Source organism: Leptinotarsa decemlineata, unplaced genomic scaffold, assembly GCF_025532065.1.
Source record: "Leptinotarsa decemlineata unplaced genomic scaffold, Ldec_3_MD MMD2_tig00026314_RagTag_RagTag, whole genome shotgun sequence".
NCBI lineage: Eukaryota > Metazoa > Arthropoda > Insecta > Coleoptera > Chrysomelidae > Leptinotarsa > Leptinotarsa decemlineata.
In genome coordinates, this window is record NW_027412684.1 from 7,933,781 (window position 1) to 7,958,872 (window position 25,092).

The 25,092-nt window shown below is 37.6% G+C and overlaps 3 protein-coding genes across 4 annotated transcripts in view; all 3 read left to right on the top strand.

Annotated features, from left to right (window-relative positions):
- Window positions 1-25,092, top strand: part of LOC111507183 (protein croquemort) — a 184,680-nt gene that overhangs the window by 29,126 nt on the left and 130,462 nt on the right. The gene's annotated exons all lie outside the window — the stretch shown is intronic.
- LOC111505618 (odorant receptor 7a-like) lies at window positions 16,656-20,612 on the top strand. 2 transcript variants are annotated; one of them, XM_074181518.1, is made up of 5 exons: window positions 16,845-16,962; window positions 17,012-17,113; window positions 17,166-17,268; window positions 19,786-19,941; window positions 20,428-20,612. In XM_074181518.1, exons 2-5 carry the CDS (start codon window positions 17,073-17,075, stop codon window positions 20,476-20,478), a joined length of 351 nt encoding a protein of 116 aa, XP_074037619.1. In that variant the 5' UTR covers window positions 16,845-16,962; window positions 17,012-17,072; the 3' UTR covers window positions 20,479-20,612. The 2 variants fall into 2 exon arrangements, 1 of the variants encoding a protein (XP_074037619.1); XR_012467101.1 differs by lacking the exon at window positions 20,428-20,612 and having other exon boundaries at window positions 16,656-16,854; window positions 19,786-20,132.
- On the top strand, window positions 22,325-22,999 carry LOC141485287 (uncharacterized). The gene has a single exon (XM_074181686.1). It carries the CDS (start codon window positions 22,325-22,327, stop codon window positions 22,997-22,999), a length of 675 nt encoding a protein of 224 aa, XP_074037787.1.

Genomic DNA, 25,092 nt, shown 5'->3' on the forward strand with positions numbered 1-25,092 from the left:
CTGATTGTGTGTAATGTTAGTTACAAATAAAAGTGGTAGAAAACATAGAAAGTTTCAATTCTCTTTTCTACATAATGATTTCCTACCACGTAGTAACGGCTACATCCATCAATTTATCGAAAAATAATGCTTTACAATAACGAATTTCTTCAACAAAAACCACGTTGATGAAATATCAAAGTATTATTTTTTAGTCACGCATTCACTATAAGTGGTACTATATTCGCTCATCATGGTGAAGGAAAACATGATTATATTTAAAATTTCAATAATAATTTGTTCGAAGTCATCTTTATTAAAGCTCTTCAAAGAATGAGAGTTCATTACCTTCGACGGGAGACAAAACAACATTTCGAAAGGGATTACTTGTACATTCACCAATGGAAAAATGAAACGGAAACCTTCTGAACGGTTGGCAAAAATACTACTGAAAATCAGGCAAAATGAAGCAACCCGCAGCACCTGCGAACGCTTTGAAGATCACATTTTTTCCTTTCAGAACAAATAGATGCAGCAAAGCAGGGAGTATTTCCACATATGGAAATAGATCAAGTAATTTACATATTCAATGTGTTATTTGTTAACATAATAGTTTTGAGCATCATTCCACGGAAGTATCGTTGAACAAATTTAAATTATACTTCATTAAACTCAATATTATTTTTTGTGAAAGTCGAGGTGAATATCTGTAATAAAATAATAAATTACCTACCTCATTCAGTTTCGTATATCAATCTTATGTCATCAATTCATAAAAAAACATTTAAAATAGCCGTGAAAACACACTGACATGAATATATTTTGTTTCAAGTTTTCAATGAGCATATCATACATATTGTTTAGGCTTAGGCAATATAAATATGTCTCCTTCAACGATAGTCTATATATAATTAACATTTCCTCAAAGTCATCTATATATTCGACAGGGTAGAAATCTAAGAACAATTCGTTCAGGCCAGTCTCATCTCCCTACACAGTAAGTTAATGGACTGAGACCTATCAGAAAACAACTACTGTCCTGGCTAATACCACGAAGGGCGTTGGATTATATCCGAAAGGTGTCAGTGCAGGATTCTTCAAAGAAGTTATTCCTGCATATGCTGTTGGCGATTAGATAATTTGATTTATAGCCAGTCTTCAAGTATGCACACTGACTATATGTGGAAGTTTTCTTTCCTTATACGAGGAACTGGGCAAATTTCGGATATGCAGTTGGTTACCTCGTTCACAGGCAGATGGGGCGACGACAAACCTGTTGTTTGTTGTATGCTTCAGCTTAGTTCGAGGAATGATACTCTGACGGAATTCGATTTTCAATTATCGGAAATCATCGACTTTATGTTGATGATGTACACTACCTTGCACTGACAAGTGGCCAAACAGCCCGTAACCGGTCTGCAAGTGTGTTCCAATAATTGAAAATCTATTGCGGCAGTTGTATCGCCAACAGCATATGCAGGAATAACTTCTGTGAAGAATCCTGCACTGACACCTGTCGGATATAATCCAACGCCCTTCGTGGTATTAGCCAGGGGAGTAGTTGTTTTTTGATAGGTGTCAGTCCATTAACCTACTGTGTAGGGAGATGAGACTGGCCTGAACGAATTGTTCTTAGATAATTTGATTTATAGCCAGTCTTCAAGTATGCCCACTGACTACATGCGAAAGTTATACAAATGAAACAGCAAACCATAAAAACAGGTACAAAGGACCAGTACATTAGGGTCTAACAGAGGCTGGATTAAATCTAATGAAGACTCATGAAGACAGCAAACCAAAGAGGTCAAACTCATCCATATATATGCTAGAGTCTACAAGATACTTTCGAAGGAACTTCGGGTCTCAAAAAAAAATTCAACACCGAAGAGGAGTCGATGAAACGATGATTAGTATGCAGTGCTTTCAAAGGAGAAACAGAGACTATCCTCAGGAGCTGTCCTTTTACCATACTACATAAAGAACTAGGATATGCAGAAGACTCAGTCACCTTGAAATAATGAGTGATTTTTTTGCTGGTATCTTTTTGGCAACACTATTTTTGACAGCTCACGCGTGAATCGTGTCTTGTGTCATTGTCAAACTTATTCAGTTTGGTCTATAATTCAACCATGAATCGACTTACAAATGAACAACTCTTGCAAATTCTTGAATTTTATTATTAAAATTCATGCTCGGTGAAGAAAGTGCGTCGTGCACTTCTTCCAATTTATGGGCAGTTTCGTTCACATTATTGGACATTATAAACCACCAACACGCATACGTAGAGTGAGGACTGAAGAAAATATTGCAGCTGTATCCGCCAGTGTTCGTGATGAACGTGAAATGTCGATACGCCGCCGTTCGCAGCAATTGAGCCTCTCTTACTCCACTACGTGGAAAATTTCACGGAAGGAATTGGGTGTAAAACCTTATAAGATACAGCTGATGCAAGAATTGAAGCCACACGACCCCCCCCCCACAAAGTCTAACATTTGGTGAATGGGCGCTGGCAAAGTTGGAGGAAGATCCACATTTTTATCGAAAAATTGTGTTCAGCGACGAGGCTCATTTCTGGTTGAATGGATTGCAAGAGCTACCGATGCGTCCCGAAAAAGTCACTTTCAGGTGTGGATTATGGGTCGGTGGCATCATCGGGCCGTACTTCTTCAAAGACGACAATGGCCGGAACGTTACTGTGAATGGCGAGCGCTACCGTGTGATGATTGACGACTTTTTGTTGCCCAAAATTTAAGAATTGGACATACCTGACATGTGGTTTCAACAAGACGGTGCCATATGCCACACGGCACGCGAAACAATGGCCCAATTAAGAGCCCCATTCGGTGAACAGTTTATCTCACGTTTGGGGCCCGTCAATTGGCCGCCTTGATCGTGTGATTTAACGCCTTTGGATTATTTTCTGTGAGGACATGTTAAGGCTCATGTCTACAGGGATAAACCAGCAACGACTGATACTCTGGAAGCCAATATTGAAGCATTTATACGTGAAATACCGGTCGATATGTTAGAGAAAGTGTGCCAAAATTGAACCTTGCGCATGGGCCATCTAAAACGGAGCCGCGGACAATATTTGCATGAAATCATCTTCAAACAATAAATTATATTGATCGTTTCATCGATTCCAATAAAGACTTCATCAATTTTCAAATTTTTTGTGTTGTTTTGAAAATCAAATTCTATACCTCCTAAAAAATCACCCATTAGCTTGAAATAAATTACCAATATCGTGAGGATATGCGTGCAGCAAGCTCTGAACGTTATATCAATAAGATTCCAGGAAGAAGTGGTGAACGGAAGCACATACAAATCGTTTATAGTAGGCTATTTCCAAGTTTTTGTCTGATGGCCAAATATAAAACATGTTTGCCATTTCAGAACTAGGCAGGTGGGAGAACCACACCAATACTATATTGAATCTACTTGTTTTACATTCTGTAGTAATGAGGGAGACAAGAATAGTAGAATTCAGACAATAAACTTCAACGAGCTTCAAGGGATCAGCTGCTCAGCAAGATGCAGAAAGTGTATGCAAGCTGAAGTGTGCAAGAAACATAAATCTGAGGATTATTTAATTTAGTGATCCAATAATTTTTCTGAAGAAAGGTTCTTCAGATAAATCTGAAGCCTCAAAAGCTCAAGTATACGGGGCGAGTTCACAAGCGACAAGCAGACTTTTTCACAAGCAGCTCGTAGACTAGTCCAGTGTACACGATGAACTCGCTCCGTTAGCTGCTTGTAAAAACGCCCTGGAAAAAGTCGGAACTACTGGCGACTTTACACACCACTTGTCGGCTTTTGAGCGGGCTAGCTTGTAAAAAAGCCACGTGTACTCACAGTAGCTTGTGCAGAAGTTGCTAGTAGCATGGGTCTTGAAGATGTCGGAGGAGTGTGTTCTGGTGAGTATTGCAGTTGTAGCTGAAGTGATAGTTAATTAGACGACAAAATGCAAAACGGGGTGAAGCCGTGGATAGGAAGACGTACTACTTATGGTTCATCAAATAGTCTACAGAAAGAGCTGAAGAACGAATATCCTACAGATTATAGTAATATTTTGAGAACTAGAGGTTAACAGTTTGATCAGCTACTGGGAATGGTAGACGAAAGTTTGTCAAAACAGGACACGACCATGAGAATGGCAATCCCAGTACCTACAAAATTAAAATCAACATTACGCTATTCAGCGACTGGTGATTCATTTAGGTCATTGAAGAACCTATTTCGAGTTCCAGAAACAACAATATCGAGGTTCTTTCGCCTTTATCAAGGTAAGTGTAAATAATTTATTGTAGTTTATTCCAAAGAATTAATTCCATGGAATTTTTTGACATAATTTTGAAAACGTATTATTCATCACTGTTTGTAAGATACTCTCTTCGTCGTTTGAAGAACCAGTTGAGGAAGCCATTGATTAAGGGGACGCGAGTGGAAGAAAGTTATCAAGTTCTTGTTGGACAATTTTGAATATCCTGTTGCAGCATGATGACTTCTCGCTTTGCTATGTGATGGAATTCACTTGCTAGACACTCACCAAAAAAATCATATGGCTTATCCACTGCAGTTTTGTATGCAATATCGTCTAACTTCTTACTTGCTTGAAAAGTCTCCCCGTTGTCGAATTTACTAGCTTCTTAATTGTTTCTAAACATTTTCTTTGGCGGCTCAGATGGCTTGAGAAATCCAAGACCCGATCTTATGAAGCCTTTCAGTAAGCATGGACTAAGTGATTAGAAAAAACATTCAATTATTGTCTTTTCCTTGCCAGACGAGTGTCAGACATTGCTTTTGGCATTCTTGCCTGGCGATTTAGAGATCAATGGAGTTGAAACCCGATACTATCGATTGAGTTGTTTGGGCTACTTGCAGTTTGCATAACTGGTTGCGAAAGACTGCCCCAAGCCACTATGTGTCACAACAAACAGATGTTAGACAAAAGGGAGTTAGACATAACGTACTTCACGAAAAAAATATCCTACCCAACCGTGGCAATGGGAGAAACTTGAACTTAAAAATGCATAATGTTCTAAAAACAAAATATGCATTTGTGATGTATTAAAATAACAATTCAATGAATCCACAAGACCAAATTTGATGTACTGCTTCTTGTTGTCAAAAATTCACTCAAATAAGTAGCATCCTTGAACCAGGATAACTTTGGTACATAAACTTCATTAATTCCACAGCCTCTATTTTTCTTTTTTTTTATTTTTTGTTATTCTATTCTGTAGACATCTTTAATAGACTTGATTTCAGACCTGAGCAGCTCTCATCCATTCTACTTAACAACTGGTTTTCATAAGTCGTTTAAAACTTGCATCCCTCAACGATTTGTTGCTGTAGTCTTCATCTTTAATGTTACACAACGTAAAAAATTGTTGGTACACTCGTAAAAGCAATGAAATATCACTCGTGTAATAGTTTAACAAATAGTCACAATAATCTCTGCTAACAGCAGACGACAACACGTGTTTTAAACGCGCCAGATAGTTGGCTACTGAGCAAGTGGGAAATTTTACAAGCCAGCTTGTTATTTTGTAAACTCGCCTCGTGCACTTGAGCCCCAACGAAAGAATGAAGACGCGAAGAGAACACAAGTCTCCAGCAATTCGATATATTGGAAGCCTAATCGATAGGTCGCTAACGTACAATGGAAAAGTCATCATTGGTATTCCCAGGGATAAAGGTATACGAGAGAGAACCATCGATGGCTACTTTCCAAATTCGGTCTCTGAAATAGGTTACAGCCACAATCTATCTGACAAGCCTCAACAGCATTGATTTCATTCATCAAACCCCCGTTTGAGGCTTAATTGCTGGCTGACTCTTGAGAGTTTATGGTTGTTGAGTTGAGTTAAATAATTCGTTCATTCCGATGATGTCGAAATGTAAATGTATTGTAGATTATACGGTGGTGGGTGATGTTTTCACCTAAGAATCAACTGTTTTAGTGAGGTGAAAATTGTTTAGCAAGTTCGCTCCTCTCAAATTGAGATCCTCTGCAAATATACGACAATACATATTTAATCTATTTCAGGGTTTATAGAGTACTCAGTATATGTCAAACCGAAACTTCAATTAAATGCGACTCTCTATTAGAATCAGGGTCTTGATATACAGTATTCATCGGCCATCAATATGACACCTGTTATATCCCAGAACGATAAATATGTTAAATTGTTGTAGTGAATTATATCAATTTCAGATATTTGAAACTGTTAGATATTAATAAATAAAAAGTTGAACGTTTATCTAATTATTCCATCCCATAAAAGGTGAGCGAAAGGAGTAAATTTGTATTTTTCATCGCAGGGTCCTTGCGTGTTACAAAAACTAGTTTTTGAACATATTTTTGTGTGAAAATCGAGTGAACAAGTTCAATAAAAAAGATCTTATGGAATGAGTATTCAAATATAACTAGAATTACTGGAGAAAATTGGGAGTGAGGTTAAAAAAAAGGTATAAACACACATTTTCAATCAAACTTGTTCTGTATCTGTAGAGTAGGGAGTGTAGACCCACATCACTTAGGCCACACGTGACCTGTTGTCCATCCTGTCCTTTGCAGGAAGGTGGACAGGTCACTAGGAGACATATCCTCTATATTGGCAGGTGTAGGCCAAGACTCGCTGAACACACACTCTCTTTGGCAACTTTGAGATGTCTCACGGTGGCCTCCGCGAAGGTTTCGTTGCACGGCTTCTTCAACCTTCTTGGGGTTTCCTCCGTGGAGGTGCACAAGTGAAGGACCTTTCCTGCAGGGGCAGCCGGTTCCTTGCCTTTATTCAAGGCTCAGCTCTTGGCGCCCGCCGCAGGTAGTGCCCTTAATGTTGGAGGTGATCTACCTCATTCCAAGCAGTAGCTTGGGGTGGACATTACTGTTCATCCCTAGCAACCGCCTTAGATTGAGGTGAGCACTTCTGTTCCCACGAGTAGCAAGGGAAGAGTTGATCACCTCTGGTAGAGCCCTGCATTACCAGAGGAAGTCTGATTACAATGAGGTTTCGCCCAGTTCCCCAAGGGGATCGTTCGTGACCGCATACCACCCTGCGGCCATTCAGCTGTCGGCACAATTCCTTACACCTTAGCTTGGGTAGGCTGGTCCACAGTGGCATGTTTTGCAAAGGCTTTTGGGGAGTTAGTTCCCCTCGCCTCACTTATTTCTCCCACTGACCAGGAGTCCGGCGACCCCGTCCATAAGGCCACATTGGCTTTCCGGGCAGGGCCTCCAGTCCCCTGGCAGTTCCCCTATCCGCCATCTGGGAACGCGCCCGAAAGGTACCCCAACCCACGGGAATCAAACTTGTTATTTGCTGCAATATATCTTTCCAAGTTGGGTTACGATCACTGTGGAAAACATTATTTCGTATCTGTTAAGACTATAGTTATTTTTCTTTTCAGGAATCACCAATAAAACTGTATTTCAGTCTAACAAACTTCTAATTACTTTTCCAAAATAACTTCTGACAGTCTTTTTTTTTTCATAACAACTATAAGGTGAGCAAAAATATAAAAACAAACAACAAATTGAATAATTAGAAAATCTGAATCACAAATTTCAACAGTAATTGTGATTAAATGTAACAGTACACATAAATATTGGACAGTCAAAAATAATTCTTGAAAAAAGTCTTGTTTGTTTCTCCAATTCAATTACAAATTACCAATAAGATTTTCAGTTTCAAATAACAGATATATTTTCACAAAGAAAAAACAAGAAGAAAACAAACATTCTTGAATCTTGAATCCTTATCTTTTATTTTTCGCAAAACCAGCCTTTAAAGTCTAATATATCACAAAATTAAAGAATTATTGTTTCTCTTTATGTGGTGTGGTCTATTGAGTGATCAATAACCATGTTAGATGCATTTAAAATGGATTCAAGTCAAACGTATACATAGTACCTCAATTTAGAAAAAAAATTTAAAAGTCATGGCCTCCAATTTTAATATCTTGGAAAAATTTGATTCACTTCCGTATAATATACTATTTCGGCATTCTGATCTGATAGATTGTAGAGTGGTGAAAGAAAGGTTTTAGCTTTCTACTTCTCCTTCTTTATACAGAAAAATCTGAAAATCTTCCAAAGGAAGGAAGAAAGGAAGAAAGCAATTAATCTCAAAATAAACTCTTTACAAAGATGAGTAGATGCTGCAAAGAAGTATCTGTATCTGTAAAGTAGGAGGGGTGAGTGTAGACCCACAGCACTTAGACCACATGTGACCCATTGTATATCCTCCTGAGGAGTTGTCCTCCTAGGTCATCGTCCATACTGTCCTTTCCAGAAAGGTGGACAGCTCACTAGGAGACATCTCCTTCATACTGGCAGATGTAGGGCAAGACTCACCGAACACACCTCTCTTTGGCAACTTTAAGGTGTCTCACGGTGGCCTCCGCGAAGGTTTTGGAAGGTGCAGCGACATTACTGTCGTTGTCTTGGCGCCCGCCGCAGGAAGTGCCCTTGCTGTTGGAGGTGAAGTGGGGAAGGGGAAGGGTGCACTCATAGTTGCTGCCACTCCTGCCTCTTCCACTCTCTTTCTCCTTTTGGCCTCGGAGACGCAAATGCGCTTACGCCTTGGCCTTTGTATTACATCACGAGGTGATCTGCTATGTCCAGCCTCATTCCAAGCGGTAGATTGGGGTGGACATTTCTGTTCATCACCGGCCACTGCCTTAGATTGAGGTAAGCACTTCTGTCCAGTCTTGGGATTGGTTTTTGTTGTGTCTGTTTTGTTTGTTTCATTCATGTGTGTTCCCACGAGTAGCAACGGAAGAGTTGGTCACCTCTGGCAGAGCCCCGCATTACCAGAGGTAGGCTGATTGCAATGAGGTTTCGCCCTGTTTCTCAAGGGGATCGTTCGTAACCGTATATCAACCTGCGGCCATTCAGCTGTCGGCACATTAGCTTGGTTAGGCTGATCCACGGTGGCATGTTTTGCAAAGGATTTTGGTGAGTTTTAGTTCCCCTCACCCTACTCATTTCTGCCACTGACCAGAAGTTCGGCGACCCCGTCCGTAAGACCACATTGGCTTCCCGGACAGGGCCTCCAGTCCCCTGGCCGTTCTTCTATCCGCCACCTGTGAACGCGCCCGATAGGTAGCCCAACCCATGCAAAGAAGTAACTATTGCGCACAAGCTGAGGTCACAGGGTCACTGACAGAATCGAAAACTCTTGGGGAAACACAACATTGAAACGGTTTTCAAACCCAATAAGAACATACAACAAATCCTCGAGTCCACTAAAGACCAAAGATACTCACTATCGGCATCAGGGGTATAGCACGCATACCGTGGGAAGGTATACATCGGAACCACCAAAAGACCCATAGGTACGGGTCTGAAGGAGCATGAAAGAAACTGCAGACTAGGCCAAACGGACAAGTCGGCTGTAGCGAAACAAGCACCACTCAGTGAAGAAAATCACAGGATTCTATTTGAAATCACGAAACTCATTGCCCACAACCAGGAATACCATAACCGACTGGTACGGGAGGCAATAAAAATTCACAAACACATGGATAATTTTAACAGAAAAGAAGAAGCTATGAACCTCAACCGAATATGGAATCCCATTCTAAAAAGTTCATGGAGAGCAAACACCTGCGAATACTCTGAAATGTTTTTAAACTTTCAAATCAATGAAGAAATTCATATCGGCTTAATGAATAGTCCTGCGAGCAGAGGCAACTCAAAATTTAGAAGTGAATGGAAGATTATGGCAGCAACTAATCCGTCTATGTAGTCTAGCAGGTTAAGCCATAAAATTAAATCATAAGAACAGTCTATGCCAACGGTCGCCAACAGGCGGACAGCGGTCCGTTTGCGGACCGCAAAAGGTCGAACCTCGGACCGCCAAATATTGTAATGTGTTATATATCAAGTATAGATTAGAACTTATTTAATTTTAAGTTGCCTAGTTGCCTGTTTTACAAGTACCTACAACTAATATGGTTCGATCAATTCCTATCTAGCCTGTGTATGCGTGTGTGTTTGTACGAATTAGTTATATCTCTTGTGATTTTAATGTTGTTAAATCTTTGTTACGCACAAGAAACATCCAGTGGTTGAACTACATATCATTTTTACGGAAATATGCGCTTTCAACTGACAGGGCCCCAGCCCTGATTGGCAATGAAAAAGTTGTAGTAAAGAGACTCAGGGATAAAAACCCAGGTCTTATATCATATCAGTGCATAATTCATCAGGTAACTCTTTGTGGCAAACTTAGTGCTACACTGAAAGAAGTAATGGACAGCTTGGTCAAGTTGAATACTTTAATGAGATCTCATTCTACTCTTCAGCGTCGACCTTTCAAGGAGTTTCCTTCTGAATGCGATTCAGCGTATTCCGACTTACTGCAACACAACAATGTTCGTTGGCTAAATAAAGGTCAAGCTATTGAACGTTTCTGGCTAATAAAAGAATAAGTAACATACTTGCAAAATTTAAATACACAGGGAACCAGAAAGCACTTCAAGTTCATAACAAGCAAGCGCATTATGCTGGTTATAGCTTTTCTAAAAGATTAATCATATATTTAAATGCGATCAACACAGAGTTACAAGGAAATTGAAAATTAAAATGTGATCTGATACAGAGCGTGTGCTTTTCATCGCAAGCTGGATATCTTTGAAAAAGATATTGGAAGACAAGAATTTATTCATTTTCCGACCATTCTTGAATATAGAACTCTGAAGAAGATTGCAGTGTTTGTTAAATTCCTGGCCGATATGAAGAACGAATTTGCTACAAGATTCCAAGACTTTGCAGAGATGGACAATTTCCGTGTCTTAAATCGCCATTCGAAGTTGATGTAGCGGTAGAATGGACAGATGTGGTTGCCAAGTTGTTCGATCTGTCAAAGCCATCACTTCAAATAGAGATAATTGATTTGCAAGATGTGTCATTGGAAATGTTAAAAACGATATCCACTGAAGAATTTTGAGTCAAACATGTTCCAGGAAATATGATAATTGCAAGAAACTAGATATAAATTTGGCCACTATGTTTGGCTCGACATACGTATGTGAAATATCTTTCTTAAAGATGAATTTTTTGAAAAACAAATATTGTTCAAGATTAACGAACGCCTACCTAGAAGACACACTTCGAATTTGCTGTTCCTAACAAACTATAAAAAATTGGCTCACGACCGTCTATGTAGTTTCTCACATTAATTTTATGTCTTGTGTTTTATAATTCAGAATTTTATTTGAAAACAAAATGATACATAGGTACACTTAATTATTATCAATTGTTTTCTTCTGGACCTCGTTAAAATTTTCCCACAGTATTCGGACCACACCTAAAACTACTTGCCGATCCTTGGTCTATGCCTTTCACCAAAATTCACACATGTTCTTTGCACACGATTTTGAGCATCTTCTACCTATATAAAAAACACATTTCGTGTATTTTTGTCTTTTATTGGGCTGATTTCGAGTTGAAGCTTGTGTGAAAGGTCATAGGAAGAGCATTGAGTCTACTGGCCGGGATTTTGATGGCATTGAAACCAATGTAAAAGATTTCGACAATCAAAAAAACTGAGGAATGTGAAATGTGGAAAACATTGGAGAAAACAACTTTTTCTGTAGTATAAAAGAATTGAAGCCGTATAAACTTTAAATAAGCAAGATGTGAACTGTCAATCGATAGTAATGCTTCATCAATTGGTCTCAAATGCTAAGAAATTACTCACAACCCTCTTCGATGTATTATCCAAAAAATACTTCTCTCTGATTTAACGTTAACAATAACTATTTCACCTTCTTCTTTCACTTGTGGAAGAAAAGATTGCTTGTGTATTCTTTCGTCATCTCAAATGTCATATTCAAACACTATAGCGCCGAAAAATGCATAGAAAAAAAGATGGAATAAATTCACATTAATGTAATAACAGGAAATATTCAAACCAATGTTTATCAAAGAAAAATAATATAGAAAAATTATTCTCTACCACCGAAAATTATTTCTTCCTTCTGTATGTTTCAGAAAATTAGGAGATGATATGGAAGATCAAAACTTCACTATTCATCAATATCATCCGGATCTGATATCTGAAAAGACCGTTTTGTTTAAATAAATTTTATAGAGCTACAGTATATGCACTCATCTTTTTGACATGCTTTGTTTGAAACACCGTATGTCCCAGATCCATTGAATTTGACCCCTTTACCATCGCTTATGGTTATTCCTTTTTTCAAACATAGAATCATACAGAATATGCTTTCTAGTCATAGATATTGTTTATCTGCATAATAATTTGCAGTAGAAACTACAAAAATCAGCTAAAAGGGTAAGGGAGCTGGGCTCCAACCTGAATGAAATGAAGACGAGAAGACGCTTGGTCAGGCAGTAGAAAATGGCTGATCAGAAGTCTCTTAGAAAAGGTTGAAAAATTGGCTTAATATTCATTGAAATAGGTGAAGGCTTTTCCTATTCCAGCTAATACATGTATAGAAAAAGGGCAACCGATTTTGCAAACTTCCATGAAAGTCGACACGTTGGTCCTATTGGAAAATAATTGAAAAGTGTATTTAAATCTAAAGAAATGAACTTTAGATGTTCAAGCCAGTCTCAGATATATCTACACAGTAGGTTGAATGGACTGATGCCTATCAGAAAACAACTACTCCACTGGCTAATAACACGAACGACTTTGGATTATATGCGACAGGCGTCAGTGCAGAATTCTTCACAGAAAATTTCCTGCATATGCAATTGGGAATACAACTGAAAGAGTCGACCTTCAATTTTGAAACCGGAACACTTGCAGACCAGTTTCGGCCTCCTTAGCCACTCATCTGTGCAAGATAGTGACCATCATCGACCTAAATTGAAGGCCGACTCTTTCAGTTGTATTACCAATTGCACATGCAGGAAATTTTCTGTAAAGATTGTTGCACTGACGCCTGTCGGATATAATCCAACGCCGTTCGTGGTATTAGCCAGGGGAGTAGTTGTTTTCTGATTGGCGTCAGTCCATTCAACCTATCGTGTAGGTATATCTGGCTTGAACATTTAAAGTTCATTTCTTTAGATTTGTTTACTGCCGGTCTTCAAGCATAGCCCACTGACTAATAAGAAAAGTTTATTGTATTTTTATTGTACTTATTGCAATCCAGCAGGTGTGGGGCCTTCACATAAGTGGTCAGAACTGATCGAACTGAATTGCCGACATGCAGCCTGAAGAAAATTGTTTGAAATTAACTTTGACACTGATGAAAATTATGGGATTCATGAAAAAACAAACTCTCTTTGACAAAATGAAAACGTATGTATCGCTTCTATTCGTTATCACTGTAGACGTTTTGATGATTATTGGCATCATTTCTGGAAACAAAAACTCCCTCAAAGTTTTTGCGAACTATTTTGAAGGAATGGGTTTATTTTTCCAGGTATTTTAGGCGATGTATTGATTCAATTACGTCATAGAACCACTTTTTATATTCGTTTTAGATAACAACTAAATTACTTATCATATTAGTCTACAAGGATGACCTGCAAGGTATCTTGGTCCTTCGAGAGAAATTCTGGAAATACGATAAATTCGGGAAGGAGTTCGAAGACGAAATAAGAATATACCCTAAAAACATGTACTTATTCATGAGAGTATATCTTGTTTTCATCTCCAGCACACTTTTGGCGGTGACACTGAAGCCGTTTATACTTCACGAACTACCTTTACCGTGTTGGCTGCCAGAAGGAGAATTTTGGTTTTACGCTATCTCTTTATTCGAAATTGAACTTTTGTCCTTCGGTATATATGCTGGTGCTCTAGGATTTGACACGATGTTCCCCCTCATGTGCATGGAGGCGTCGATGCAATTTAGATTGCTCAATCGAGCTTTTTCCAGGATGGAAAACCAAAATGACGTACGGATTTGTGTAGCTCATCACACATTTTTATATGAGTAAGTAGCCGGCGAAATGAATACTTTAGTTTGTTTTTCACCCATGATTTCCCAACTGTATCATATAGCACAATCATTTGAGTCATTTTTTTTATAAATCTGACGTTGATTATACAGAGCCTTCCTTAATAACATCATAATATTTAAGTAAGTATATTATTTGTTAGTCCATTTTGAAAAAAAATCCTTGTATAAACGAATTACTTCTTGAGTTTTAAACTTTGATTTTACTTCAGATGATTTGTTAAACAAAGTACTATCAAAAGCATAAAAAATGTATTTAAACGGTTTTATTAAGCTTGTCCTGTTTGTTTTTTGGATGAAATTTGTTGATTGAGGTTTGACCTCCTTCCTGTTGACAGATTGATCGGATATTTGGTATAGTTCAAGTAATTGATATAGTGCAAACTATGGTGATGATTGAAAATACTTCGATCGCTTCAAAAACACTTCACTAATTTTCTTCGAAAGCTTCTGATAATTCTTTTTCCATATTCTCTGTTTCACTATCAGTGTCGACATTCAAATCAACAATGAATTTATTTCAATGAATATATTTAATATGGAAGTGTCCAGTCTCTATATAGTATTTTCAACTAAAATAACATGTTTAATCCTTTTCTGCCAGTCTTCTTCGGTAATATTGAATACTTCTTCTTGTGGAATTAACCGCGGTGGTCGTGCGCCCGACTCACGATCGGAAGACCGTGGGTTCGATTCCTGCCTCCTTGACCAGATATTTTCCTCGAGAGAATTTATCTGGTTGAAGCTGGGATGATTCTGCAACCGTGTTAGGAATCACACGTTAAAAGGTTAGACGTCGTTAGTCCTTAGCTCACACATGTTTCTCAACGTCTGAGAGTTGTCGTTCGTATGATTCACGGAAAAACAGATTTCAAACAGATTTGAAAACAGATTTATTTAGCTCTATTACCTGCTTATCAAATTTTGGAAAATAATTTTTACGCCTGATTTGTGTCCATACTTTTCAGCAATACTCTCAAAGGTATACACTTTTTTAAATGTTTTTGTCTGTAAAACTTCAAATAGTTGGTTTTTTGTATAGTTATCTTCAAAATACAAATTGATATCCATAAAAAAACTTTGTATTTCATCTATCCTCGAATTTTTATTCGGTACTTTGCTGAGCTGTCACGAATGATAAGAAGCATTGTCAAGAAGTATTACACTATTCGCATCCAAATTTGGGATCAATGTGTTTCCATGTTCTTATGATAATCATCATTGCAGTCCTCAAGTTTTTTTCCACATAATTTCAAAGAATTCGGAACCCATCCTTTACTTCCTCCGCAATGCACAATGATTAGTCGCGATCCTTTGTTTGCAGACATGTTAGGCGTACATATTCTCGAACCATCAGTCCACCCTTTCGCAACTATGTCCTAAGTGTTATACCAAGTTTCGTCCAAATAGAAAATTTACCGTCTACATTAACTTTATTTGTTCTAAGTATTTGTTACGCATTTCCACTATTCTTCTGCTTTCCATAACTGATTGACGTTTGTTTATTATTTTAAATCTAAATCCTAGTTTCTTTATCCAATTCTGAAGAGTTTTGTCACAGCAGCTCACGTTATCCAATTTCTTCCTTATGATTTCAATTGTAGGAATCTCATTGCTTTTGTAACAGTCGTATATTGTTTTTTTTCAATGATTTTATTAGACGAACATCTAAAGGTTTTGGTAATCCCGTATCACATCGCGTCTTGCGTTCATAAGGATTGTTTTTGACTATTTTACGTAGAGTTGAGAAAGGAATTTCGGTCACATCTGATGTTGCTTGTAATAGTTTGTTTCCCTCGAAACCAAACTTGAGATGTAGATTCTTATATACGTTGAAACATACTCTCTGTGTTCCAATATTCAAACGCATCTGAATCTTATTCACTGGTATCTCTTCTTCGCATTGTTCTCCATCGCTATTGGAATCACTACACAGGAAAAAGTCGGCGATTACTATTAGTACTTGTCCAAGGACGCCACATTTCAAACAGATAACAAACATTTCAAGTAATTATAACTGCACCAATATCGAATTTCAACACTCAAATCGCGATCAGTTCCTGACTGAACATCGACAACACGACAGCTCGCATTCTATTCGTTTCCGTAACAAGACTTCAAATTTAATTTTATGACTCTTCAGCCAATCATAAAATTCGGTTAGTAAAAACCATCCAATATGAACCGCCAATTCTTCAGTCCACGTGTACTAGTTGGCAGCGGCTTTACTTCGCTGTATTGGTTTTTTGGTCTCTGAGAGCGCCGACACTTCAAGTATGCACAATATCAGTTTCTTCAACTATACTTATTGTCAGTTGAATTTTCCAGTGATCTAAATCACGTCTAAAAAGGTTTGTTGGGTAACAGAATCAATTGAATTCTCCTGCAGGGCTATGTAACAATGAATTTTCTAAGACATAGAAAATTGGTACTAACACTTTAGTACATTCGACATACTTTTATGCCATGTTCTGGAACATGCATTGTTAGGTTGGTAACTGTTAGGTTGGTAACATCTTTGTAACTAACAACCTCAAGCTGGTTGTTACATCCTGTTACATCCATTTAGCTCTTTTGAATTTAAAAAATTTTCAGACCCGTGGAATTTTGTCATTACGACATCGAGTCCCCATTACCCCAAAAGAAATGGTGTAGTTAAACCGTTATTGTATTTTATATTTTATTGTTATATTTGTATTTCTAAATAATTTGTTACAGGTTAAATCATAAGTTACATACTACCTATATGAACATGATTGTAATGTATACTTTACTTTCATATTGTAATTTTGTATCTGAAACTTAAGGAGGGGAATGTTAGGTTGGTAAATGTTAGGTTGGTAGCTGTTAGGTCTTTGTAACTAATAACCTCAAGCTGGTTGATACATCCTGTTCCTATTCTGAATACTCAACTTGTATAGTGTGTGTGCCCTAAATAATAAACTTAATACTATTGCTAACATGTGCTTATTAATTAGTATATCCAAACATGCATCATTTTTTTAATACATAGTTTACTCTGTTGTTATTGTAAAGTGAGATTTTTATATCATTTAAATGATATATTTGTTCATTTCAGGTTCGTGAATCGAATCAAGCACATTCACTCAGCAGCATTATTCACTAGGCTGATAGTTTTCATGCCAGAAGCAAGCATTCAACTGCTCGTCATTGAAGATCAGTTAGATTGATTTTTCTCAGAAGTGTTTTTTTTCAATTATTGCTTTTTTCAGGAATCAAGTTTTTGCGAATAAGCTAAAAGCAGTTTTATACATATTGGATATATACATGCAATTAACTTATTTTTGCTTTCCTGTGGGCTTTCTACAAAGTCAGGTATAACTATATTTATTTTATTACATACACATCCTTTTTAAACAGAACACATGAACGTCCATCCATTATGACAGACAACATAACAAAAATTATTTTACCAAATAATACAATAATTGGGACTACAAACAGCGACTATGCAGTGACAAAAAATATATCAAAAGTAAATCTAAATAGAGACTACTAAAAACATAAGTATAGTAAATAAATACAGAAAGGGAGCATCATGTTACCAAAACGTCAACAGAAAAATATTTTTGGGAAAGAAAGTTTTTGGCTTTCTACTTTTCTGTCTCAATACAAAAAATGTGGGAATTTTCAAAAGAAAGGAAGGAAGCAATCAATATCAAAACATTAACTCTCTACAAAGATGTGTAGATCATGTACAGACGCAAACTGGAAGAAAAAACACTCCTGAAACAGCTATTTTCATATAAACATTGAATTACACGAAATAATACTTTCGAAACAAATACTTTCTTAGGAACGCTAAATTATACAAAAAACACTTCTCTCTATTCCGTTTGTATTCCAAACATTCGTAATGGAATCAAAGCAAATATCATTCACAGGATTCTTACACAATATAATTAATGAAAGAAGTAAAATTTCACTTAAATGGAACACTGTCATCCTCACTGCTAGATATCCGATGTTTCGCCGTAAAACACTTGCCTTATCGGCTCTTCAGTAGCAAATACGGATAACAATTATAAGAAAAAACACTCACTTTGTTCATAAAATTACGAATTTTTGTCAAGGAATGAATTGAATCCACCCATATCATCAATGGCAATACGTAAATAATATTCATTCGCTTATTTGATTAAATCCCAGGCATAGACATCTTATGATGAATTATATTCATGAATAATTCTAAAATACTAATCATGAAATTATAAAACAACAACAAAAATTAATTGGCGCTCCGGGGCGACTTCATTGATTTCAGTGGCTCATTTCCTTTTTCATCTGTAGAAAAACCCGGAAAAACCTACAGCACCACATCATTTGAAGATCTTGATCTGCCAATATCCTCTCTCTCATAAATCAAAATGTAGGGTGTCTTCAGAGGCTTCACTAAATTCAATGCATCGCCAGAACACGCCAGTGACACGACTATCGTCAAACTTAAACCAGTCCGTTTCGTCTTTGACCAAGGCGTAATAATGACCAGATTCAACGCCAGAACCACAGTGAACCATGACTGGTCTGCTAGATTGAAGTGTTCATCAATTTCGAACGTTCGTAAGAGTTTGTTGCTTCTGTCAGAGGTTGAGTCATGTTTAAAGATCATCAGTGTTATTATTAGATTGACTAGTGCCTCAGCTATACTTGTTTTCTTATAACAGTCAGTTAGTTAGGTGCATATTTGACAATTCAGTCGATCATTGCCTGTTAAAAGTTCCATTTTCAGATGATTTAACAATAAGCTTTTCACGGACTGGTTATTAGTCATATTAGGAAACGCTAGTTGAAGTTCCAGAAATTCACATACGTTTTTGCTACCTCTTGAACATTTACTACAAAGTAAACAAGTGAGGATTTTTCCAGAAAAAGATTTACAAACATGAGATGACATAGACTGTACGGAATTATTCAATCCAGAGCGGTCAGGAGTATTGATTCTGCTATTTTTTACTCACGAAGAGTATTCAACGAGAACCCCAAGAATTCGGAACAATCCTTTTGTTTTCGTAACGAGTACCTAGTGGACTTCAAAGACTCCAGGAAATCGGTTGGAGGAAAAGATGATACATTCTTACGAAACTGCAGCTGCATGAACAGATGTTTGAGTTTGATGAATAGGTAGGAAACATTCTTGTTGTCGTTCATCATTAAAACCTCGTTCTTGAAATTCTTTGTCATTAACAACACTTGTAAAATGCTATTCATGTAGCAAGTGTTTCCTAAATCATCTAATCCAATTTTCTTCTCAAGATTTTCAGGACAACTCTCTACTAATTCGTAAGGAAGAATATGTTTCACAAAATCTGCATAAGAACCATTTCTCAAGCCGCAATCGATCCTTTCAAGTGAAGAAAGGTTTCGTAGAGAAAGGAACATTTTGGAATATTCCCACATTTTTTGTATTGAGATGGAGAAGTAGAAAGCCAAAAAGTTTCTTTCTGAAAAATTAATCTCTCCTAAAAATATACTCTTTCAATTTAGAAAAATATTAGTTATAAAAGTTCATTGAGAAAACTTCTGAATCCTTTGTTTTCACATGGTTCTTTGCTATTTCCAGACTTCGGAAAGCATCCAAAAATCCATTGTCATGTCGATAATTTCCATCAGTTTTGATTTATTCTATGGCCGTTTTCCGAAGCGTGTTCAGTGACACTAGATTTTTTGGTCTCCAAAATGGGATATGTTTCTCGTGTTCTTTGAAACGAGTTTAATGGCTCGCGTAGTCTGACTGATGTATTTTTGACTTGTATCATATGTCACCGATTTTTCACTTCCTTATATCTTCTCTTAGATAATGGAAAGTTGTGTATTTTCATAACATGTTTGCAGATGGAAGAGTCAGCAGTAGCCGTTAGCACTTGCCCCTGGTATATGAAAAATGGAAATTTTGCGAAGAATTTGATTCCAATTATGAAGCGTTCTCAACAAATGTTTTCAATCAAAGTTTGGGGATTATTCGATGTGGGCCGTATAGGATTCGTAAATGTAAGATGCCAGAAAAAAAAGAATGAGAAATTTTTTTTGGAGCTGGAGGTATTGATGTTTAATTTCCTAACTTTTCCGAATTCTCTAGAATTGATAAGCTGAATAACGCACGTTGGTAATAAAAGTATCAGTAAATTTGAAATATTAGTATAGACTATAGAGAAATGAATAAAGTTATTAGAAAGTTATAACGGCTCACTACAATTATTTTTCAAGTGTCACATACTCCAGGACCTCCTTCTACACTATAATGGCGATTCGAAAGTAATTGAGTATAATTTTCTCGAAAACGGTGAGACTTATATAGGCAAAATTGCGAATCGAAATTCATTTTCTTGCTCATATCTGGATTTTCAAAATCTGCTTAAACTCTAACACTGCAATTTTTAATGAGCTATAGAAATATGCTTAGGAAAGTTATTAAAATAAAAAGTATAATTTTTTTTGTGTAAGAGAATCTTCACTGACATAATATATATTTTTTAGCTTTGCAGATTCACATTTTCGGTTTACACCTTTCTAAAAACCGTCAAATAGGAAGAACCACTTTCACCTGAAAGTTCGTGCGAAGAATGCATTACAATAAAATATTTTGTAGTTATTTATTCAATCTCAAACACTGAATGTTTGTCAAGATTATTATGAGTATATTATTAAATTATCAAAAAGTTTGTGTTCATTGTATATTTTATATAATGTACATATTAATTAATTATTGAAGAAACCAAGCAACACCGCAATCAACAGAAATAAAACTATAGTTTACCAGTTATGTGTTATGGGAATCGTGGTGTTAACCCTACCAGTAACTAACTTTGATGCACGATTCTTCTAAAAGATGGAAAATGGAATCGCAGTCGACATTTTGGGACCACTCCCTATGACCACATCCGGTAACAAGCACCTCATGGTTGTGATGGACTACTCCTCCAAACGACCTGAAGTAGTAGCCTCACCCAACCAAGAGGTTAAAACGGTGACAGAAGCCCTTTTGCAGAACGTAATTATCAGAGACGGAGTACCCCAAGAACTATACTCGGATCAGGGCCGCAACTTCGAATCGGATTTATGAAAGGAAATTATGACTCTGCTGGGAGTAAAGAAGACAAGAACAACTGTTCTTGTCTGATGGAATGGTCGAGAGACATAATCGCACCGTCAATAACCTTTTGATATTTGTCTCCGAAAACCAAAGAGACTGGGATAAATTGGTCCGTCTTTTTCTGTTGGCATACAGGAGTTCCCAACATAACGCGACAGGTTACACACCATCCATGTTGTTAACTGATAGGGAACTGAAACTTCCGATAGATGTACTGTGTGGCAGTGCTTTCGATGAATCTCAAGAGGTACCTCTTTCAGAGTATGTGAATAACCTGAAGGAGAGACTGGAAATTGTACACGAATTTGCCACAACCAAATTACAGCTTTCCAGCGACAGGACGAAAATAAGATTTGACGAAAAGTCGCTGCCAGTGAACTTCAAGGAGGCGATGCAATGTGGCTCTACCAATCCCAACGTCGGAAAGGTTTGTGCCCCAAGTTACAGAGACCTTGGCAAGGACCTCACTTGGTAACCAAAAAGATAAACGATCTGGTGTACAGAATCCAATTGTCACTCAGAAGCAAGCCTAAAGTTGTCCACACGCGAAGTGATCTAGTAAGGCGATAGATATTCAGTTCTAGTTGAAGTGTTTGTTGTATTCAAAGTGAAATAAAGTTAAGTTTGATTATTCAGTGTAGTCAAATTATTGGTCAACCCACGGGGAAAAACGTAACAGTATATTGGTGAGGGTTTTTCTGCTTTGAAGGCCGAAGAATTTTCGAATTTCTGCCTGGCGCGAGTGTATAGCTTCTTCAGAGGTTTAAATATCCTGAATTTATCTTCGATGACTGGATATTACGTCGTCGGCCCTTTTTTACCTGCCGTCATGTTGTTAGCTATTCTTGAACTCTTCAGAATGGGATTCCATATTCGGCAGAGGTTCACAGCTTCTTTTTTTCTGTTGAAATTATCCATGTGTTTGTGGATTTATGTTGCCCTCTATACCAGTCGGCTATAGTATCCCTGGTTTGGGGCTATGAGTGTCATGTTTTCAAACAGAATCCTGTGGTTTCCTTCACTGTGTGCGTGCTCTGCCACAGTAGACTTGTCCGTTTGGCCTAGTCTGCAGTTTCGGCCTCATTCCTATGGATCTTTTGGTGGTTCAGATGTATACTTTCCCGATATGGGACGGTATGTGATATACCCCTGCTGCTGGGTATCTTTTGTCTTCAGCCGACCTGAGACTTCGCTGTATCTTCTTGGTGGGTTTGAAAACCGTCTTAATGTTGTGTTTTCTCAAGATTTCCCAATTCTGTTCCATGCCCTTGTTGATGTCGGATGCACTATATCCATCCGATCTCAAGGTCACTTGAGGACCTTCCAGTTCTTCCTCTACAAATCAGGATTACGGCAGCAAATATTCTGAATAGGGCACGACCGCCAAAATGCAACATCTCAAAAAGAGAGATTGCAGTCTTGAAAAGCTTGAACTCTGATGAGGGTATCAGGATTATTTCAGCGGACAACGGAAATGCCACGGTGCTTCTGAATACTAAAGAATATAACAGCAAAATCGAAGAACTACTAGACCCTTCAAACAACCGCAAACTTAAACGGGACCCAACACAATCAAGGTTGAGGAATGTTAACAAAATCATTGAATCTTCCTCACTGTCGGAAACCGTACAGAGAACCATTCTAAGAACCAAAGCCGTTCCACCTAGGCTCTACGGTCTTCCGAAGATATATAAAACCAACATGCCATTGACACCAAAAGTCAGTGCCCCAGGCTCGCCGACCTACCACCTGGCAAAACATCTGGCGTCGCTCTTCCAGCCTCATGTGGGAAAGACAATTTCCTATGTCAAGGATTCGACAGACTTCGTTGATAAAATTAGAGACTCAACTCTGGAGCCAACAGATATTCTGGTCAGCTGCGATGATTTTTACCAATGTCCCACTGGAAGACTGACGGGGGAAGATGACGGAGTTAGCCTACTTGTTTCCGAGTGATATCGTCGGACCCTTCAGAGCATATGTTACGGGGAATTTCTTTCAATGGAGGGGTAACTTCTATGAGCAACTATGTGGCGTGGCGATCAGAAGTCCACTCAGACCATCTACTTCATGGAATGTTTTGAAGAGAAAGCAATCAACACCTTTGAATTGAAATTGTGCCTTCGTAACGTAGATGACACCTTCGTCATCTGGAAACATGGAAGGGGCGCTCTGAACCTTTTTCTAGACCACTTGAACGCTCAACACCCCAGCATTAAGTTCACCATGGAGAATAAACAGGACCACCGGATAGCATGGTCCTGTTTAGTTTGTACCCATTGAACAATGTGCTACTAGATCAACTCACAAAGTATACGGAAAACTCACACACACGGATAGATACCTGCACGCACTATTTAATCATCATCCTAGTCGAAAGAGATACGTCATTTTTACTCCAACTGAACGGGCTCGATGAATATGTTAACCAGATCGTCTAGAGGAAGAATTGTCACGTCTTCAAGTTACCTTGAGATCGAATGGATATACTGTATCCGAGATCAACAAAGGCATGAAACTGCGGGTCTACCATATATATCCCTAGGGTCACAGGCAGAATTGGAAAACTCTTGAAGAAACAACATTAAAACAGTTTTTAAACCCACCAAGAAGTTACAACAAAGTCTCAGATCAGCTAAAGACAAAAGAAGCCCACTATCAGCAGCAGAAGTATATCGCATACCGTGCACTTGTGGGAAGGTATTTATCGGAACCACCAAAAGATCCATGGAAACAAGGCTGAAGGAACATGAAAGAAACTGCAGACTGGGCCAAATGGACAAGTCAGCTGAGGCGGAGCACGCACTCAGTGAAAGAAACCACAGGATTTTGTTTGAAAACATGAAACTCATAGCCCCCAACCCGGATACCATAGCCAACTGGTACGGGAGGCAATAGAGATCCACGAACATATGGATAATTTCAACTCAACAGAAAAGGAGAAGCTATGAACCTCAACCGAATATGGAATCCCATTGTAAGAAGTTCATAAATAGCAAACAGCATGACGGCGCGGCGGGTAGAAAAGGGTCAACGAATGTTATTGACAATTTACCTTATCCAGGTACAGATATTAGCACACCAAACTACCTGATTCAATCTAAATAAGGTTTAAGCAGCCATAACATCCAGTCATCGGAGATAAACTCAGGATTTATAAACCTCTGAAGAAGCTAGCCAGTCACGCAAGCGAAATGTCAGGAAGAAATTCCAAAACGCGACGGCCTTCAAACCCGAAAAATAGTGACACTGAAGTAGTATATTATTCAAAGAGGGAAAAATGTGGCCATTACTAGTGAGAATGAATTTTGTCGAAAATAATGAAACTTGTTCATCTTGTTTGAATCGGTATCAATATCATTACGAAATAAAAACCAAAATTATGTTGTAAAGATATATTCCTTATCAAAAATATATAAATATCGTGTTCTCTACATTCAATTCAGAGTAATGTTTCAATCATTTCTCTTCAGTGATAAAGTGAAATAGAAAATAAATACTTAGAAATAACACAAAAATATTGGACGGATATAATTATTAAAAAGATATGATCAGTATTTCAATTTATACATATATAATGTATATCACTAATACTGGCACAGCGAGAGATGTAGAAAAAATATCTTATTTTATTTACTTATTGCAGGTAAATTGTTATCTACCTTGACATAACTGTCAAGTACATCTTGAGAGTGTCTCACCTCATATTCCTATTGACTATTGTACAACAAATTTGGTTTCAATCAACAACTGCATGCTTGGTTCACAGTAATGGAAAAAAGTTTAACGAATCCCCGCATGGAACTGGAACTGTTCATATTTTATACTTTTTTCAATGACAAAAATTTTCTTGAGAGATTTATTAATGTTATTTTTTTAATTAGAAGTTTTTGTGAGTATCTAAGTATCTTCTATATCTGAACTTTATAGACTTTGTCAATACGAAAATCTTGGGAAAAAAAATGTTTTAGCTTTCTATGTATCTTCATTTATACAAAATAATGTGGGAATCTTCCAAAGAAAGGAAGTGTTTTTTGTGTAATTCAATG

Excerpts from the sequence above, each read along its gene's own strand:
- LOC111505618 (XM_074181518.1), top strand. The coding sequence starts at position 17,073 with ATGCCAGAAGCAAGCATTCAACTGCTCGTCATTGAAGATCA. Across the intron at positions 17,114-17,165 it reads CTGCTCGTCATTGAAGATCA|GAATCAAGTTTTTGCGAATA; the intron begins GTTAGATTGATT and ends TGCTTTTTTCAG. Across the intron at positions 19,942-20,427 it reads GCCGTATAGGATTCGTAAAT|CTTTGCAGATTCACATTTTC; the intron begins GTAAGATGCCAG and ends TATATTTTTTAG.
- LOC141485287 (XM_074181686.1), top strand. The coding sequence starts at position 22,325 with ATGCACTATATCCATCCGATCTCAAGGTCACTTGAGGACCTTCCAGTT.